The 20,201-nt window shown below is 48.6% G+C and overlaps 1 protein-coding gene across 3 annotated transcripts in view; it reads left to right on the forward strand.

The window, feature by feature from the left end:
• FHL1 (four and a half LIM domains 1) overlaps positions 1-20,201 on the forward strand; it is a 29,412-nt gene continuing 9,211 nt past the window's right edge. The window contains exon 1 of one of the 3 annotated variants that reach the window (XM_066182113.1): positions 1-139. Coding sequence is in view for 2 of the 3 variants with exons in the window: in XM_066182110.1 (XP_066038207.1) it covers positions 18,238-18,259 (22 nt within the window). In the remaining variant the exon portion in view is untranslated. Of the gene's footprint in view, positions 140-18,166; positions 18,260-20,201 lie in introns of those variants that run through there. The other 2 variants (XM_066182110.1, XM_066182111.1) reach the window with 2 other exon arrangements.

Genomic DNA, 20,201 nt, shown 5'->3' on the forward strand with positions numbered 1-20,201 from the left:
CTCCCGCTGGACATCCCAGCCCAGCCCCGGACCAAAGCGCTCCCGTGCCCGTCCCGCAGCCGCTGGCAGCGCTCTGTCCATCCCTTCCCTCCTCCCGGCAGCGGCCGCCTCGCAGCACTCCCGGGCTCTCCGGCAGCCAGTAAGCACATGCCTCCCTCTCTCCCTCTCGAGCATCGTCTCCCCGAGCAGGGCAGGGAGCGTTTCAGCATCCCACGCTTCGCAGAGCTTTGGGTTTCAGGGCTGGTGCTGGTCTTTTGTCTGCCTTGTGACTCCTGCGCTGTGCGGCAGAAGGGTTTGTGCGAGCAGGGATGGGGAGCGGGAAGCCTGTGGGTGTGTAATGTACTTCTGAAACACTCTCCAGCAAAGCAATTTCTCTGTGGTTCACTGGGTTAACCTAAGAAACTGCTTGCTTTATGGGTTGTTTTGGAAATGGGGGTTATCTACATCCTTGCTTCTGTTTTCTCTTGCATCCTCTTTTTCCGATATGCATATTCCCTCCTGGAAAGTGGTTGCTTTGAATGTGCCAGCAGAGACTGGGGTATAAATACAACTTTTCTCTTTGCTTCCAAGTTGAACTGGTGCTTAGGGAGCATTTGCAGTAGTACTGAGTTGTGTAAGAGCTGCCAGCTCTGTGCTTTCCTGGGCAGGTGATCAGATGTGCCTCTTTGAGGCTTTTAATGAGAGCTGGGGAAGAAATAACTAAAGCAGAGGATGTTTTGTGGGCTCTCAGGTGATGTGAAGAACAATGCCAGGAGCAGGCTGGCAGTAACACAACTGGGGAATATGGAAATGCAAGCTTTTGCCTAATAATTATCCCTTTTCCTCTTTCTTTCTGTATTATGGAATATCAGGCAGTGGCAGAGTTCCCGCAGCTGCACTCATGTGAAAGCAAACACCTTTAGCTTTGTACAAATGCTGCACCCCTGTATGGATATAGATTTGGGAAGCCACTTACATGAGTGAAGTTGTGTTTGCAAGATGGGTGTTTCTGTCATTAATCTTTTCTTTAGTAATTGGTCAAAAGATAAGTTACTGCATAGGACTCTGGTCCAGTTCATGTTGTGTAAGCAGGAGCCCGTTTGTGGTTGAGAATAGGATGTGACTGTTTTTTAAAGCACTGAAATCTAGCACACGGAATGGGGAAAATTATAAAAACAATCCACCTACCAAATAGCCTTTTACCCTGTTTTGAGAGGAAGAGTGTTTTTTTTAAAAACAACAACAAAAAAACTTCCGAAAGGAAACTGATTAAATTCTTCAGCCATGATGTACAAAGCAAATAGCTGATCAACCAACCAAATACGGCTTTGAAACTTCAACTTTCTTTTGTAATGATAAAAGCACCCACATACTTCAGTGACAACACCCTTTTCTTCTTTCTCCCAAACAGAGCATTCTTGAATTCAAACCAGTTTGTAATTTTTCCTTAATGAGCTCAGTATATAAAAATTCCTTCTTGACTAATACCTGAGAGAAAAATGTGGGTAGGTGTTTCAGAGCTGGCACCAGAAGTGCAAAAACCCCAAACCCCTCCAGATCTCAGTGCAGCAGAAAGCCAGTTGCTCAGATTTTGGACTGAGGCTCTGAGGAATGAGTTCAGGGCTGGGATTTGACAGCTGGTTTCTGACATGCACTGCTCTTTGGGAATTTTGGATGGGGAATGTTTTTAGGATTGGGCCCTTGAACTGTTTCTAACAGAATTTTTCCCCTGCCGTGAGTGATGGTTTGTTTCCCTGTATGCTGGAATAATTCTCTGCTTGGATGTAAACAATGGCAGCTGTTCAAAAGGAGGCAACATTTAGGGTACTCGAACACTTGAAAATAAACACTCTTCTGCCCGTCTTGGCTGGCCTTTATTTCGGAAGCCGCCTTTCCATCAAACTGTAACACGAATGGAAAAATCCAGATATTTTGTAGGAAGCAGCTGGGATAGCCTGGTCAGATCTCTGTTCATGTCCATGGATGGAGGAATAATGCTGTAGGGTGCACTTCGTTTGTAATCTAAATCCTTATCACATGAAAATAGCTTGCAGTCCACACCCATTTCACTAGGATGTAACAAAAGCTTTAAGGACCTGACCCCAGTTGCCCCCAGGAAGCAACTTACTTCCTTTTGTGTCCCAGAATAGTTTGGTTGGGAGGCACTTTTAAGGGCCATTTAGTCCATAGGGACATCTTCAACCAGGCCAGGTTGCTCAGAGCCCTGTCCAGCCTGGCCTTGAACACTTCAGGGATGGGGCATCTATCACCTCTCCGGGTAATCTCTGCCAGTGTTTTACTGTTTTTTCCAGTGTAATAATCTCCTTCCTTGTATCTAGTATAAATCTAACACGTTTCAGTTCAAAGCCTTTGCTCTTGTCCTGTTGCAGCAGGCCCTGATAAAACGTTATTTCCTATCTTTCTTGTGAACCCCCTTGAAGTACTGAAATACAATACTGCAATAAGGCCTTCCCAGAGCCTTCTCCTCCTCGGGCTGAGCAATCCCACTCTCTCAGCTTGTCTCCAAAGAGAGATGGTCCATCCCTCAGCGCACATCATCCTTGTCTCCTCTGCTCCAACAGCTCTGTGTCCTCCCTGTGCTGGGGCCCCAGGGCTGCATGCAGCTCTGCAGGTGAGGTATCACAAAATGGAGCAGAGAGGCAGATGTGAGCAAGGAATAATACTGTCCCCTCAGCAGCAGCCTGTGTCAATTATGTTCTTTTAAGTTTATTCACCAGTCGGTGGAGGTACTGAGGGATTAAGGTGGAAAATTCCTCTGATCTTTGCTGATGAGACAAGGATCACACAAGCCTGTGTTCAGCGTTTCCCTTTTTGTGGTGCTGCTTATCCCTGAAGTCCCAGTGGCATTAAATGCAGCAAGAAAAGCCTCGCCACCAGCAATGAGCAAAGTTTGCTCAGGCTGTTGATTGGTTTTGATTTGATTGCTCCTAAATCAGAGCAGCTCCCTGGAGAGCCATGGGCAGGCTCTGGTGCCAGGCTTCCACAGGGGTCACATGGAGATGCAGATGTGTGGAGGGCTGAGTCAAGCAGTCAATTCCTGCCTGTTGCCCTCGTGGTCCCTGGCCACTGTCACCTTGTGCCCGCTGGTGGGAGAGCAAAGGCAGCAAAGCTGAGATTTCAGATTCAATTCTATACCTTGAGCAGGGTAGACTCACTTTTGCTTGAAAAGATAATGGAAATCATGTCTATGCAATAAACCTTCCCAGAACTGACCAGTGATTTCATTAAAAAATGCATTGTAAGTCAAAATACTACAGCTTGATTCATTGACATCTCTTTTTCTTTCATTTCTCTGTTATAGAAATGCAGACAGGGAAAGTAACTAAACAGAAATATCTGAGATCAGTCATTTTGTGTCTGATTTTGGCAGAGGGAGTGTGGGAGGAAGAAAGAGACCTCATGTTTCACTTAGATACTCTCTTTGGAGAGGAGTTTCAAGCAGATGGCTCTTGAGACACTGGAACTCCAAATAATTAAATACTATTTAGATAAATGCATTCTTCCACTTCTGTGGAGTGGTTTTGGAAGGACTGTGCCACATATTATGGCTTCAATTATTTTGTCCTTGGGTCCACTAAAAACCATTTTTGCAGCCACTTGTCTGGGTGTAGGACCAAGGGATTGGGTCTTCCCTGGGGTCCAGGGACAGGGCATAGCCCAGCTTGTTCCTCTCCCCCATGTGCTTTAACTGGGACTTTCTGTAGCTGAGCAGCCCAGAGCCAGCTCTGGGAATATCACCCCAGGTGGCCTCTGGAGGAATGAATTGGAGCCAAGTGGCCGAGGTTGGTGTGTGATGAGTATTTCTCTCTGCAAAACCTCCCCAAGCCTGTAGGCAAAACTCTCCTACCAGAAACGGCTGGTTTTGCTGCTTGGACTATTTCCTTCAAAGGCTTTGCTCTGCTCTGAGCTGCTGTTGGAAAGCCACAGAAGAGCCCTTGATGGGGCAGTGCATGCCCTCCCTGCAGCACACACAGAGGCAGCAGCTGGCCCTTGATGCTTCCAGGGTGACAGGCGTGTGCAGTGTTAAGGATGTTGCCAGAGCAAATTCCTCCTCTCAGAGCAGGAGAGTGTGGCATTTTCTGTGGGACAAAGGGATGGATGGATGCTCACTCTTCTTCTCCAGCACCTTCATCTCCATCAGAATAGGTGGGAAATGGAGTTTGTGTCCTATGGCAAGACATGGCTAAAATTACATTTAAGGCTTTGGAGAAAATCAAAGTAGGGCAAGGATTGCATTACAGCCATGATGGAATTGTATAGACAGGGTTGGAAGCACTCTTTCAAAAAAGGCTGAACTAGAGTTCCCTGGAAGAAGTTGTAGAGCAAGGGCAGGGTTCCTGGCAGTTCCTGGAGCTGCAATCCAGGGTGGAAGGGCAGCTATTTTGGTGTGTGCCTGACTGGAAATTTTCAGGCACAGTTACAATTTTGGTTTGGATGCTGTTACAGAGTTGCATTATTTTTGTAAATAAGAAATTCAAACCCTCTTGACTTTGGACTGATGTTTTCAGAAGACCCACTTGTTCCACAGATGTACCTCATCTTTTTTCTGTTCCTTGAGGTGACCCCAGTGATTGCTGTCACTTGGGATGCAATCCCTCCTGCAGGGCTGTCTGTGGTGTGAGCTGGCAGCCAAGGGTCATAGACTGTGAGGGATTTCCACCCCTGAAAAGGGGACATGAACAGAATGGAAAAGAGGAGACTAAAATCTGCCTTGCAAGAGTCTGTCTAACTTGAGATTTAATAGTTTGAATCAAAATGTTTCAGAGCCAGTTTACTTAGTGAACTGCAGAGCTGTGGTGAAATTAATCTGTTCTCCTGTTTCTGTTGTGATGTGGATGGGGAGGTAAATAACAGGAAAAACAGCTAAGATGGCCAGATGGAATAGAAAACACTCTTAGAAATCCTCCCAGGTGTCTTCAAGACATAAGAGACCTTCATGCTCTACGATGCTTTGATGTGTGAAGGAGCTTCAAATCAAATACTGGCTGCCTCCAGTGGTGTCTGTCTGCTGAAATGATGGGTTTAAAAGACCACTGCTCACAAGAAATTGTGTGTGCTCCACATGCCAAGGGACTCCTGCAGAGAACCATAGTTGGTACAGGGATCTATAATCCACCTATTTTGCCCCAAGTTCCCTTTAGCACTGCAGCAGATGTCCCAGGGTGTGAGGGTTCTTGTGTTACACCAGCTCTCAGCTGCGAAGGAGTTCAGAGCTTCTGTCAGAGCAAGAATTGCTCTTGTTGTTTTGCTTGGACAGAGTAAAAAATCCATTCAATCCTCCAAAACTCTCTCATATGAACCAGAGTGCTGTACATGCCTTTCTTCTTGTGGTAAGAAAAATAGAAATGGTCCGTAACACTAAAGCCATGGCTGGTCCAGCCCACTGTGGTTGTCAGTTGACTTTCCTGCAGGGAGTTTGTTCCCAGATCTTCCTCAGAGTCTTCATATGGGAACATTCAGTTTTCATGTGCTTCCAGTGGTCTCTGACCAAAGATCCCCTTGACTATGACACTACCCAAAATATATCTCCCTCACTGCTGGGAGGATGCTGGGGTAGGAGAAAATAATGCCCTTTCTTTTAAAGAAATGCCCCAAGATGTGGGGACCATCTGGACTTGGCAGGCTGCTCCCAAGGCATTTGCTGTTTGTTTACCTTGGGACTAGCTGCCCCTGGCAGTTGTTACCAGCAGCCTTTCTTATCTGTTCTTTCTATAATAAACACTGGAGCAAAGGTTTGGAATTAGTCACTTCTGAGGCCCTGCCTGCCTCCCTTTCCAGCTTCTGTCTTATCGTCTTGTTTTTGGACTCTTGAGCCCTTTCCACTTCATTCTGTGCCTCTTGGTTTTCCCCTCATCTCATTGCTCTGAGATAGCAAAGAGCTCTTTAAAATTCCTGGTGGGTGTGTCATCCCCAGGGCTGCAGCATCCCAGGAAACTTCTGCCTTGGGACAGCTGTGTGCACTCACAATGTTCCTGCTGTGTGCTACAGGGATTTTTCTAGCTTGATTTACCTCATCCAGTGGATGAGTTTGATGAGTCTCTGACTGATGCCTATTCAGTTGAAGAGCCCACAGAGGCAGTGTCAGGATCCCGAGAGCATTCCAGGGGCCTGGCAACGTGTCCTGCTCTTTGGCACAGTATTAACCTCAGGGCAGTCAGTGGTTTGAGGGAATGCAAGCAGCACCTCCAGAACACAGGTGTGTGGTCCTCATCTGGATTGAGTAATTTGAGATCGTAATCTGGAGATTGAGTGGTTTTGCTTCCACTTAAAAATTCCCTGATGATCTCTAAGCATTGTCCTGATGTGATCTTGCTTCTGACAGTACTGTGGAAAGGCACTAATAAACAGGGTGCAAGGATTTCCCTCTCTCTCTGGTCTCATCCCACTTTAAAAATACACAGAGCTTTGCATTTCATTCAACACATGCAAATATAGTTTCCTGTCTACCCTTGCACTGCCCATTGAAAGCCAGTCATGCTTCCCCAGGGGACATCCTGCCAGGTGAATGCCACTTCATGTAGAACTTATTTTCCATCTGGAAATGGCCAGGATGACAGTATGGGATCAGGATTGGAGACCAGCCCGTGTTCACCTCACAGCAGCACAAGGGCACTCGGTGGGGTTGAAAATCTGTTAAATTCTGTCTGGATTTGCTTTGGTAGATGCCAGAACATGTCATCCACACCTTGCCATAACATTCCCTCCTCTCTTATGCCATTATCACCTTCATGATTTATAGCCAAAGGTGCAAACTTCGACTCTGGCTCTGTGCCTGTGGTAGGATGGGTTTCTTGCAGCGGGTGGGTGACACACTATTCCCGTTTGGGGAAAGATTTGTGGTTTTTGTCTGGAGAGGGTTGCAAACAGCATCCCTATTGTTATCCCGATGTGCTGTAGAGGCTATAACACTTGTTTGGGGCGGCAGGATCAGGATCTTTGCTATCAGGATCCTCTGCCATAAACGCTCACCTGTGGTGTGTGTGAGTGTAAGCTGTGCCCCTCACCTCCTTTCCGCAGTTCCATGCCGCTGGGGTGAGCCCGAATGGAGCTTTCCCTCAGCGCCGCAGGGCTCACACCGCCCATCTCCGGAGCACTCTGAACACCCCCTGCGCTCCCGGCTCTCCCCACAGCTCTAGTGCCGGGAAATCTCTGTGTGCTCCACTAGACACTGAACCAAACAACCAATAAATCTCTTATAAACCAAGGAGTAACTTGTTTTGGTTACCGGGGAGATTGCCAAGAGCAAATTCAACCTGAAATAGCGATGAGCTCATCCTTGGAGCAGCGGCGGTGCCTGAGCTGGAGCAGCCGGGTGGAAAGGGAGCCAGCCCCAGGAATGCTGTCTGCCCCACCGACATTTGGATGCCTTGTGAGCTGTTTTGCCAAACAGCTTTTGCCTTGTAAATGAGACCGTGCAGGGGATGGTGCGTGAAGCTGGCTGCTGAGACAGGGCTTTTACAATTCCTGGAAGTATGGGAATTATATTCCTCGTGGGACTGTGGGTGGAAGAGCCTTGGGGGTGGGTTCAGATGCTGCAAAGGTGGCCTTCTCTGTCGTCTCCCCTGTCCTGGAAACTTCTCACTGTGTGAAAGGATTGTGGGGAAAAGGAGGTGCTTGGCTTGTAGATAAGGACTGGTTCTAAGCAGCTGATGAGACTGGACTATTGACAGGCCAAGCCTCTCCCTGCTGCTGCTCCAGAGCCTGGAACAAGAACTGGAAAAACCTCACCATCTTCTGCCTGGGGGTAGAAGACAGAAAACTGAAATACACCTGAGGCAGGAGATTGAATATTTGGGCTCTGGCACTGTTTTGTCCTGAAGTGTCCCCAGTTTAAGCAAGTCAGGACTGGAGTTTTGGAGTCATCTCCTGCCAGGGCGCTGTGGGAGCAGAGATGTCATTTCTGGGAAGATGGAGGCTGGGGCTGGAGGGGGCTCTCGTGGAGTGCCAGCTGTGCCTGAGAAAGGCAGGATGAGTAGGCTGTGCTACACTCAGACTCTCAGCAGCACAGGAAGGGCTCCTGTATCATACTGCACCTTTCTCTGTGAGGGCAGAGATGTTTCCAGATGCACTTCATTCAATTGACTCACATTTTCTGAAGGAGTACAGCTTTTAACTGAAAAGCTCTCTCTGTAGGAGGAAGTACTGCCTGTCCCTCTGCACCATGGTGCTGCAGGGGGGAGGCTGACAAAGCTGTGGCAGTGGTCTCTGCTTGGGTTTTTCTCTCCATTGCTGAATTACCAAATATATGAAGTTGTGTAGAAATACATGAGAACATCACCTGGTAGCTGTCTTCATGAAGCAATGCACGAGCACCTTACCAGAGGCCACTGACAGATTTCAGCAAATCTTATAAGACATAATTACCAGTGAGTGAAAACAGGGAACAATTATCAACAGCACAAAAGTGAACAAAAAGCTGAGCCCCTGAAAAGTGATCTGTGAACCTACTCACATGAAGAAAAAACATGATTCTTTTTTCGGATTAACTTCATAGCTTTCTGAAACAAGGGATGGAGGTTTCAGCTACAAAAAGAGATTGGTTTCAGCCGGGGTATTTTGTATTTTGGAAGTCTTTTATTATAATTCTGCAATCATGAGAGATCTGTAAATTATGTGTTCTTGCAAGTCCCTTCCAGAGCTGTGGGTGGATTTTTTCCAGCTCCTTTCTGGAGCCATGTGAGAAACGCTTTGGTGACTTGACCAAGCCCCTCAGAATCCTGGGCAGCTCTCAGTGCCACCAGTGCATTCAGCCATCAGCCTCAGGGAGAGGCTTCAGGAAAGCCTGGCTCTTGGAGCAGTCTGGCATTTGAAAGAAGGTGATTTTAGTGTGAGGACATAGAGCTGAGTGAGATCTGGGTGAGACAGACACGAGCTTATCTTTTATGGCTGCAAGGTGGGCAGTGCTCTGGTGTGCCTGGGCTGCCCCAGTGGCTGGGGTTGGGTCCGTGTCACGCTGGCAGCAGCACGCTAGCACAGCCCTGTGGCCCCAAACTGCTCGTAACTGAGCTGGGCAGGATGCTAAAAAACTTTAAAACCTATAAATGCCACATGGAGCATTTTATCTTCTGTTTTCAGCATCTCTTTGGAGATGAGACACTACCTGTCTGATGTGAATTGTTTGCATGGGCTGTCTGATGTTCCTTTGTGTCACACCTCTTTTCTTTGGGTGCAGCACTGGATGTTAACATTTGGGAGCAGGGCAGGCATCCCTGCGGGTCTCCCCTGTGTCCTCCCCCAGTGTTTCACCTTCTTGGTATCAAGGTGTGTTTGCCTTTTGGGTGTCTCTGGGTGACTAAACCCACTGCTGTTCTCTGCAGACCCGGGACCAAGCCTAACCTTTCTCAGCACTGGCACAGACCAGGCAAGGCTTCTTACCAGGCTTCCTTATAGCACAGCTGAGAACTTGTCTCAAGGGGTATAACTTCACCAAAGGGACAGCAGAGTCCTTGCTGTTGCAGGAAAAGCCCTCTATGGTTTGGAAACCTCACCCTTTCCCTATTGTCCTGCAGCATTCCCAGAGGGACATGGTTCTTGTGGGCTCTCATGAAATGTGGCTGCACAAGCTGGCTTTGAAAGAAAGCAAACCACTGTTTCACATCTGGTTTAGCTTTTTGACAGTTTTCGCTGGCATTTGTGTACAATTAGCACTGCTTTTCTGTCACATGGAGCCCATCCTCTAATAGCTGGATGTGGGCAGTAGTAGCAGAGCTTGCAGTGGTTGTGCTGAGAAGGGCTGTTTCTCTTTGCAGATTGTGTTGCTCGTTATCCCTGAATTTATTGTGTCTCTGCTACTTGAAAAGGAAAACAAAACAATTTTTTGAGCCTGGATCCAGCCCCAGAACAGGGGATGGCTTAATCAAGCACACAGGCACTTTTACCAACTCCAGTTGGTTTGTTTCTATGTCTAAAATCAAACACTCTTCTAAGTATCTCACTTTTCTTATTCCAAAGTTTGTGTTTAATGAATGTAGTCACACACAGACTTTGCCCATTGCTCCAAGAGTCAGCACTGGTAGAAATGAATGGGATGGGGGATAAAGGTGTTAAATTTGACAGTTTCAGTAACCTCACCTCCCCATGTTCCTTTGGCTTGAGCTGTCTCTTACCAAGTATTACTCTACTGATCTTAACATTTCCAAGACACTAAAGGAACTCAAATTTTGCTAGGTTACCAAAAAACTAGAGTGGGAGTATGTTGGGGAGGAGAATTCCCCTGCTTCCCTCTCCAAAACACCCTTTATCCTGCAGATAATGACACTCAGCTGGGATACCACAAACCAGAGCAGGGCTCTGAAAACCATTCTGGGCTGGGACTCTCTGGTTTTGGCTGAAATTGAAACCTAACACTGACAGAAGATTTAAAGATATTTGTTCCCTTTTTATTTTTTTGACATTTGAATCTGTGTTTTCTAACCGATCCCACAGGTAAAGATTTCCTGTGTAGTCCTTGCCCAGCTCTGATCTGACATATTTCCAGAAAGACTCAGGATCCTTATCACTTTATGAAAAACGAGATTTACATTCCTGTATCACACAGGCACTTTGAAAATATTATCCCTGACTGCAGAGAAATGGCTCATACATTTTAATGCTGTTATTAGAAATTGAATTGACAACAGTTATCCTCAGTGGAAATTGCTCTGCAGCTCAGGGGAAAATGTACAGAGGGCACTGGCGGAGACTTCAGAGAGCTCTTGTCATCTTGAGATGTGTGTGCTTCTGGTGCAGTGTGTCTGCTGAATGAGAAGAGCAAGATTTGATAAATGCCAGAGAAAGGGGAAAGCACAAGGCCATGGGCCAACAGCATGGGCTGAGACAGCAGTGGGGTTTAACACATCCCAAAGATCTTCTGGGCTGAAAGGGAGAGCAAAGTGGTGGGGAAACATGGGCTTGTGTGTCCCAGGATGTTGTGGAGATGTGGCACACAGTTGCTTTATTTGCGGTCTTAGAGAAAGTGAACTGATGAGTGCTGCCTTAAACTGGCACGTGAGTGAAGTGCTGCTGAGGTGCTCAGGTTGGTGAAAGATGCAGCAAGGAACTGCAACAAAGAAACCCACCCAAACCAGGTTGCTTTTAGGACAAAATCTTTTTAATGGTGAAAAAACTCACAAGAACTGGCTGATCTCTGCTCCTCCCAGGGGATGTGGCCTTTGAGGAGCGCTTCACATTGGGCTGCTGGACATCAAATCTCTGGAGCTTCTGAGCTGGGAGCTCTTGCTCCTGAGAGTGGAGGGAGGAAGAGGGACACAACTGGCAAAATACTTGATGTGGTGCCAAAGAAGCACCACAGATTGTGAATCTGAAGCCACTCCTAGGTGAAGTTTCCACTCCTCCTGCCCTTGTTGGTGCAATATGGCCCAGCCTGGCCCAGCATTTGTGGTGAGTATTGGGGTGCAAGGAAGTTGATCCCTTCTTCCATTTTAAACCCCACTTATCTGAAGCCGGAAGTCTAATCCAACCTTTCTAAAGCAGAGGTTTATGAAAATAACTCTTGTGACTAATCCAACCCCTTAGGCCTCGCTGGAGGAGACTTTGCAGCTTTGTTTTTCCTTGTAAAGAATGCTCAGCATATGTCCTGACAATTAGTCAGAGTGCCCAAAAATACCCGTCAGTCCTGCAAGCTGATCCCCTTCAGCTCCTGGAGCTGAGACAGACACAGGGGTATGCACTGTGGGGCTTTGGGAAAGGTTATTTTTAAAATGGCCACATAACAAGGGCGATTTGGTCCTTTCAGCCACCAGCTCTGGCTAACAACTGAGGGTGCAGACAGCCAAATGTTAATCTTGCTCGATTCAACTGTCCTACCCAGGGTATTGGGCTGCTTCTCCTGCTGGAAGCATGTGCCAGTTCTGGCTCTGTCACCTCTAAATCAGTGCTGAGGGGCATGGCCCTGTGGCCGGTGCCAAGTTTGGGTAGTGCTTTGATGGTGTACTGGATGCCAGGGAGTCTTCCCAACTGGCATGCCAATGCTTGGAAGGACACGTCCTCATCAAAGAGGTGGCCTGTCTTCACCCTCAGCCAGACAGCCCTTTTCTGAGGGCTTTTGCTTTGCCCTTCTCTGACCACCTGAGCTGAAGTTTTCTATCCTCAGTGTCTCTCACGTGCTGAATTTCTGGAGGGTGTTTTGGCAGAATCAGTCCACCCACAAACAGCCCTTCTCCTTCCCTGAAAATCAAGATCTTTAAGGAGAAATACCAAGGCTCCTTGGTGCCACAGAGCACTGCTGGCGTGGGGATTTGGCTTGGCCACTGTCCTGTGTGGGCAGAGGACAGAGGTCTGCAGAACCATCTGCCCAGCAGGTTCCTGGGAATGTGGTATTTTGCTAGAAAACATCACATGGGAAAGATACCCAGGCTTTGGAGGAAGAGCTTGGGCAGAGCCTGCAGCTCTGCAGACCCACCTTGGGAATATTCCATACTGCTAGTCCTGTTGAATGGACACAGGAGGGTGTCAGGAGATGCTGGAGGGTGTGCGTGTTGTAGCTGATGTCTGGGTAGCTGCTAACTTCTGGCTGCTAGTGGGTAGATTTCCAAGGAATGACCCAGCTTTCAAGCAGTGAAGCAAACTAGTAGCTGAACTTCCTTCCATGAGCTCCACAGTGAGCTGTTTAACCCTGCTGGCAGAGGTTTAACCTCACAAGGCAGAGCATTGCCCAGCCAGCTGCTGTGGCCATGAGAAGGAACTGAGAGCTATTAGAAGTGCAGAGTGCCTGATGAACACTGTAAAATATTATTTCAGTGATGGCTCACTCACTACTTGGTGAAGCCCTGACACGAGCATTTACTGTGTGGGTATGGCAGGATTATATTGCTGTGCCTGTTCCTCACACCTCATCTGTCCTGGGAAAGACTGCCGTGCTGCCTGGCTGGATCACTGTGGTATTTTATTTGACAGGGACTTGAGTTACTTTTCTCAGCCCTGAAGCCAGGCCTAAGCCATGAGGGGAAAGCTGTGACTGGCAAATACTTGCCTCACATTTGGCTCCACTGGCCATTCCCCTTCCACGTGAGTGCAATTAAACTTGAACAAAGAAAGACCTGAAGTTGGCCATGATGGCCTTAAGGAGCTCCACTGCCCTAAGTGTGAAGCTTTGGGGTAATAATCTGGGGAATAACTGAGTTGTGGTGCAGCTGTTTGGCCCCATGCCCCCTCCCAGGACACATTACCTGGCAGAAGTGTCTGAGAGTCACCACAGCACTGCTGGTGGGTCTGTGCATGACCCAGTTCTTGGGCTGCTGGGGAGGAAGAGGGAAATGCAGCATTTGAAGACTTTTAGCCCAGGCATGGGCCTGGTGCTCTTATGAGGCTTCTGAATCGGACCAGTCTTTGCAGTACCTGTGGACTTGTCTCCCAAGAGGAGTAGAGGAAACCTTTGTCTCCCCTTAGGGCTGTATGACCTTCATGGGCATGTTCACGTCTGTGGTCTTCATCTTTGAGCTCATGAGCTGTGGGCAGCCTGCTGAGCCTCCCAGCCGACTGCCTGCACACTCACAGCAGAAGGACATGGGCCACGGAGTTGGGAAGAGAAACATGGTTCACGTTTAAGCAAACACATTTAAAGACTAAGACCTCTGTCTTTCTGAGAGATTTTTAAAAAATCTTCAGCCTTCTGGGACTGTCCCTTTTTGAGTTTGCACTGAAGATCTAAATCTAACAGCTGGGACTACAGCAGGCACTCAACATCCTTGGTGCTGGGAGATACAGCCTTGGCATCTTACCTGTAATGCAAGAAAGAGGAGCAGGGATAGGAGGAAATTTACTTTATTTAGAAGTTGATTCAAAACCTACTCCAGCCTCTCCTCTCCTCAGTCTTCTCTGGAGCCTGGGGCTGTTTGATGCCTGCATCCCCCCACACTGCCATAGCGGGGATGGGGAACAGGAGATGAACAAAGCTTTGGGACTACAAAACAGCTCCTGATTTATGCACAGACACTCCCCCCAGGCCTCAGTGTCACTTGGCTGTCAGCAGCAGTGAGAGGTCTGCCATGTCAGCAACAGGTGATGGGAAGAAGTGCCAGTCAGGAGTGTGTGTGGAGGGGAGCCACAGAGCAGATGGCAGCAGGGAAATAAATTTGGAGCTGCCTGGGGGAATAGTCCTGGAAACAATCCAGCTTGTGGATGAAGGCAGATGGGGGAAGACTTGGTTTATGTCTCTTCCTGGTTTTGCTTTTTTTCAGGTGCCTTTGTTTCCAGCTCTGTTATCTTGTGACTATTCCTTCCTATTACTACACCCTTTTCCCTTTTTCCCCCTCTTCTCATCCTGTCTTCTTTTCCACCTTTTGTTTCTACTCACACTATATCTGACCTCCTAAATGTTGCCCACCCTGTGTCTGCTTCCTTATAAATCTATTCCCAGTTCCACTACCCTGGCCTTCACAGCTGATCCAAAAACCTTCCCTTGGCACTGGAAGGCTCAGCTCACTGCTGTGACCCAGCTCAGCATGGATGAATCGTGCCTTTGCCACCTCTTGCCCCTTTTCTTCTCTACTGTCGCTCTGAGCTGGTTCCCTGAGGACACCAGGGGCTCACCTGATGCCTGAGGTGTTCATTCCCCTGTCACTGCAGTGGCATCCTTGCTGCTTTTGCTCTGGGTGTGAGTACATCCTGGCTGTCTCTGCCTTGTGTTCCTGTGAGTGCCTGTGGGATGCTTCAGGGGTGTTGAGGCACATCCTTGTACACAGAGCTGGATTTGAGAATCCTAGAGGATTTTTGGGATACTTCAAAAAGTAACTGTTCAGTTTTGAAAGGACAATGTGGAAAATTCCCACTCTGGTTCAGGTGTGATTGTGTCATGCAGGTTCTCTGACTGGGGGGATTGGGGGCCATTATCCCCTGGCAATCCTCTCCAGATGATCCTCAAACACTGCCCTGCAGTGCCTGCTGCCAGTGCTGGGAGCAGGAAACATGTTGGATACTGAGTGCTTGGAGAGCTGGATCAGCCCCCAGTGTCAGTCCTTGTGCCAAACCTGTCCAGCATTTCTGTAGCACTGGGGACTGCTGCCTCCTATATCTCCCTGATGGATCAGCTACAACTCCAGAGTTCTTTTCCTTGGAGAGAGCTGTGCCCTCTGTCCTCTCAAATCCAACTCTTTAATTGGTAATCTTCCTACAAGCTTTGTTTTTATGCTAAAACAAACAAAGAAACAATTTTTTAAAAATAGTTTTGTTTCTACCTCAGAAGAGCCAAGGAAGTTTATAGCTGTGATCTGTTGGGCAGGAGTGCTCTGCTGTGGGAAGACATGTCCATGCAACCTGAGACATACAATAAAATTTTAAAAAAATTGATCTGCCCTCATGACAGGAAGAGTAGGGAGCAATGTGGGACTCTCATTTTATGGAGAGCCTGGTGAATGGCAGTGTGCCCTTGTGTGCAGGTGCACTGTGCACTGCCAGCAGCATGTATGGAAGCAGGAGGCACAGCATTACTCTAGGAGGTGCACAGGTGCTCTGCTGCTGGTATTTACTGGTGACTAATAGTTCATCAATGCCTGGGTTAGAACAGCTCTCTTTAGGAGCTTCTGCCGGTTGAATGACAGCAGGATGTGCGAGCAAGCTGAGAGACCCAGGCCTTTTCTGGCAGGATTCTTAGGGCAAGAAAATAAACTGGAAATCACAACATGAATCATTTGTTTATCCGAGCAGATGACACTACGCCCCAGCCATGCTGCTCTGCAGTCAGACCCATTGGGTGGGATCAGTGTGTCCAGGGCAGCTCCCTGGAAAACCTACAGGACAGGTTTAATGTTAAAAACATCACATCCCAAGCCTGCTATGCCTGCTGTGCACTCACTGGTGTATTTGTAGCACTCTTCCCTCTGGGACCTGTGGGTGCCTGGTGCGCAGGCCAGGGCTCAGGCAGGGCTGGCACAGCTCCAGTCTGGGGCACCCTCTCTTTCCTGGAGGTGTCTGCTCCTTGACAGGTTCCACAGTGCATTAATGTCTCTCCTTGGCACTTGTACTACACCTGCACCACAGCTGTGTTTAATCACCTGGGCTTGTGTGGGTCAGGAGGGGCTTGAGAAGAAAAGGGGAATTATCCAAAGTTATCTGGCTAAAACCAGGCGAGAAGAGCAGCAGTGAGGTCGTTCCATTCCTGCTGCTGGAATAGGAGGCCAGAGATTCAAACAAGATGGCCTTTTAATTAAAGTCTGCTCTGGGGGATCAGCAGGGACTTTTCAGAGAGAGCTGTACCAGGGAGCTCCATAGGCATCCACAGGTCTGGGTCTTCTTTCTGTTTCTTGGCCAAGCTTTCTCCCTCTCCTCTCTCCTCCAGCCCAAGCCTGTTGTGGCGCTGTGAACACACATGTGTGCGTGTGTGCACATGAAATGTGGTGACACCCAAGTGTCCATGCCTGCTCTCCACACCCCTCTGCAGCTGCCAAACTTTGCTGCTGATTGCAGCCACGTTTGGTCAGGGCGTGGCAGCCACTGGCACCATGCAGAGACACTGCTCCATCATCCAGGATGAGAGCAAGGGCTTCTAATGGAAATACCTGGGCATTCTGGGGAGAGCAGGAAATGACAGCTGGGTGGGAGGGTGCCAGAGCTTTGTGCAGGGAAGTAGAAAGGAATGAGAATGGTTAATGGTGCAAACTCTACTCGCATTGCCAAAAATGAACTCATGTCTGTAAATATTACACTGCGCGCAGCAAGATTAGAACAGGAAAATACCAGTTGTTAGGGTTCCTGTTGCTATCTCAGTTATGCAAACAATTTGCTGGAGTTTATAGATGAGCTGGGGCAGAATAACATTGGGTTTTTCCTCGCCAAAATGTTCCAGTGCATTAGTATTTTAGCACATTTCCCAGCCTCAATCTGCTGCACCAGTGGATCCATGCTGTGCTCCTTTGGAATGGCATGGTGTCAAGAGTGGCCTTTTCCAGGCCATGCTGGAAACTTGGAGATGTCAGGATGCTGGTGAGATGCTGAGTTTGTGCACGTGCTGCCTGGGGGCCTAAAAAGGCTTATGGGCTCACCAAGCCCAGTGCTGAGGCTGGAGACTGTGCATGCATGTGTGGCTGAGGAGCTCTTGAGACCTCTGCAAGCAGGAAGTAGAGATGTTCCTGGCTGTAGCAGGGCTGCTCTTCAGAGGCCAGACACCACCACGATGGGCTCCCTGGAAGGAATGATAAACATTGGCTCTTCCCAGTGGCTGTCAGGGAGGTTCAGTGACTTTCCCATGGCCGTGCAGTGCGTCGGTGGGGAGGCAGGATTAGCAGCTGAGTGTCCCTGGCCCCCAGCCCTGAGTGCTGCCGGCAGCAGTTGCATAACCCAGAGTGAGTGTGGGGCCGTGGAGCTGCTGCAGCCTGGGGGTCCCCACATGAGTGACCCCGAGCCAGAGCTCCCTCTCCTCCTGCTGTGACTTGGGTGGAAACAGGTTGGATGGAGCCATGGAGCTGGGATCTTCCTGGGAGCTCTGTGGGCACCTGAGTCAAGAGGACAGAAGCATGACTCAGTGCCTCTAAAGACACACTAGATGCTAGAGAAAGCCCCGTATCATGACAGCCATCTTTCTAGGTCCTGCTCTTCAGGGATTTGCTCCCTGTGAGAAGTTAAAGCTGCGAGCTTCCTTAAGGAAAAAGCTGGGGAAGGACCAGGAATGACATTTTTACTGGCAGTGAAACTGCAGCGTGACTTCCATGATGAGAGCAAATCCAACCCACCCATGAATACATGTGCTGGTACTTCTGTGGGCTGTCAGCTGAGTCCCCTGGGGTACAGCCACATCCTTTCTGGGCCAGAAGACAGCCCCTTGCTGGCTCTTGGGGCTGCAGCCCCTCTGACCCCCACAGGGCAGTGATCCACCCCTTCCCTTCACCCATGGCACAGCAGCATTAATGTTGGGTCTGTAATTTAGCTCAGGACTTTTACGAGACACAATCTCACTCTAAAGCCAAGGCCAAATAGTACCAGCATGGGGTCAAGTTCGTGAGTTCATTCTGCCTTTGGGACTAATTTGGGTGCTGAGTAGCTGGGCAGGTATTTGACTGTTGCCTGCAGAGACCTAGAGGTCTCAGGATCCTATTCTTCTCCCTCAGATCACCTAAAATGGTAAGAATTTCCAAGGGGGATTAGGGTTGTGATCTCTGGGGAGGGGAGTGGACATCTGGTAGGAGCCCTGTCCATATTAATAGCCTCCGTTTAAATGTATGTTATCAAATGGGGCAGCTCCTTATCAGCCTAGAGACTGTGAACTCCGTTACCTGAGGGGCTGCTGGTGATTTTGGGCTGCTGACCATGGCTTTCCACAGGCACACAGGTAAAGTGGATGTGCTGCCAGGTGTTGTGGGAGCACACCTGGTAAATGGGGAGGAAGGTTATGCTAAAAGGCTCCTGTGCCAGAGAAATAACTTTGAATGCAGACTTAAACCTCAGCAATCTGCAGCTGTGACTCCTGATGGCAAATGGGCTGACAACCAGTGTGGGAGACTGGTGCTGGAGCAGAGTGGTGGTGGTGGCCTCGTTTCTTTTGTGAAATGCATTGGATGGGATATGTTTTTGTATCTGCTGCTGTGGGAAGGCTGGGGCTCAGCAGCTATTTGAGCAAGACTTGTTGGAAATGAGGGACAATGCTCCTCCTTGCTGCAAGTTTATTGCAGTGAGCAGAGAAACCCAAAGCAGAGGGGAGACCAGTGTGTGAACCCAGATGGTTTGCTCTGCTCTGGTGGGAAATTTGTGGTTAGTCCCTCTTCTCTGTTTTTCTTTTAGTTCAGATGGGCTGACCCTTACCAGTGACAGGAAAATGTTAATTTTTCCATTAACACCAACAGGAATCTTGAGATCATATTTTACACGTCACCATGGCATGCAGCTCTGTGGTGTCTTCCCATCCTGACTCATTCCTCTAGCCCAGCAGCTGAAGACAATCAGAAGCTCTTTGGGATTTTTGAAAGCCTATCTCACTCTTAGAAGCTGTTTTTGTGCATATCCAGGGTGTATTCACAGCCCTACACCACAGTACAGTGGCAGTGCCACTGCATCTCTTGGTGAGACACAACCATGAGGGTGGGTGTGCCTGGGGGTGATGGTGTCAGCACAGGGCAGAGCTCCAGTGGCCATCAAACTGAGCTGCTGCACACCAGGAGCCAGGGGTGCTCTTGGGAACAGAGATCCTCCTCAAAACTGGGGAGAAAGGGCACAGTTTGCTGCTCAGCCTCCTGCTCAGCTTCCCAGGACAAGGCACACATGTGAGGCTGCTTGCACAGCACATAACTGGTCAGGATTTGCTCCTGGGATGCACATACATGTCATACAGGGCACCACTGTGAGTAAAATCTGACTTCTGTGGTATCATTTGGTGAAGATGTTTAACTTCAGCCCACAAGACTGACTAATGCTGTAGCATCCTGCCATTTTACTCCAGCTATATCATTTTTTCATTCTCATCTTCCTCAGGGGATGTCCCCTGGGGCAAGAACCCATAGACTTGATGCTGTGCTGTAATCTAAAATGCTGCAGGGTGTTCTGAGCAGATGCTGAGGTTGGAGTGTTGCTGCCAGTCACAGCACAGTGTCCGGTCCTGCGGACCACTGGGAGCCCCAGGGCATCTGTGAGGGTATCACAGTGCCTGCTCAGGATGGGGCTGAATCCTCCAGAGCAGGAGGAAATCTCATTTTGGGACCTGGGAGCACCTGGGTGTGAGAAGGGCATCCAGCTGCTGAGGTAGGGCAGACCAGTGCTTAGCTGGAAACATAATAGCAGAGTCTCAAAGGACAAAACCTAATCCAGCCACGGAGTTTGTTATTGAACAGGATTTGTTTAGTTTTGAAAGTCTGGACTTTGTTGCTTAAACTCTGCCTAAATTTGAGGCAGTGGTGCCTTGTTAGCCTTCCCTGAGCTCTGCACTGAGTGCCAAAGCAGTCCCTGGGGAAAGTGTTTGTAGGGCTGGGCCAGTGATTTTTAGTAAATAGCATGTTCCTACTTCCCTAGGGAACTGTGAAGATTTAGTAATGACTGGGATGTACTCAGACAATAGGACCATAGGGAATGTTTTTGGCAACCACCTGAGGAACTTGGAGCTGTTCTTGGTCTAAATAGAGAAGCTTTCATTTTATCAATAGATTAATTTTTGAATTATAGAGTAAGAGACTTGCACGTGCCCCAGCCTGGCAATGGGAGAGCACAGCCCTGGTATTTTCAGCCCTCCCAGAAAAAATGACTTACAAGAGATTTCTTTTTTTTTATTTCTTTTCTTGGACTTT

This window comes from Chamaea fasciata, unplaced genomic scaffold, assembly GCF_029207755.1.
Source record: "Chamaea fasciata isolate MVZ Bird 193981 ecotype frontalis unplaced genomic scaffold, bChaFas1.0.hap1 SCAF_4, whole genome shotgun sequence".
NCBI classification, from domain to species: Eukaryota; Metazoa; Chordata; class Aves; order Passeriformes; family Sylviidae; genus Chamaea; species Chamaea fasciata.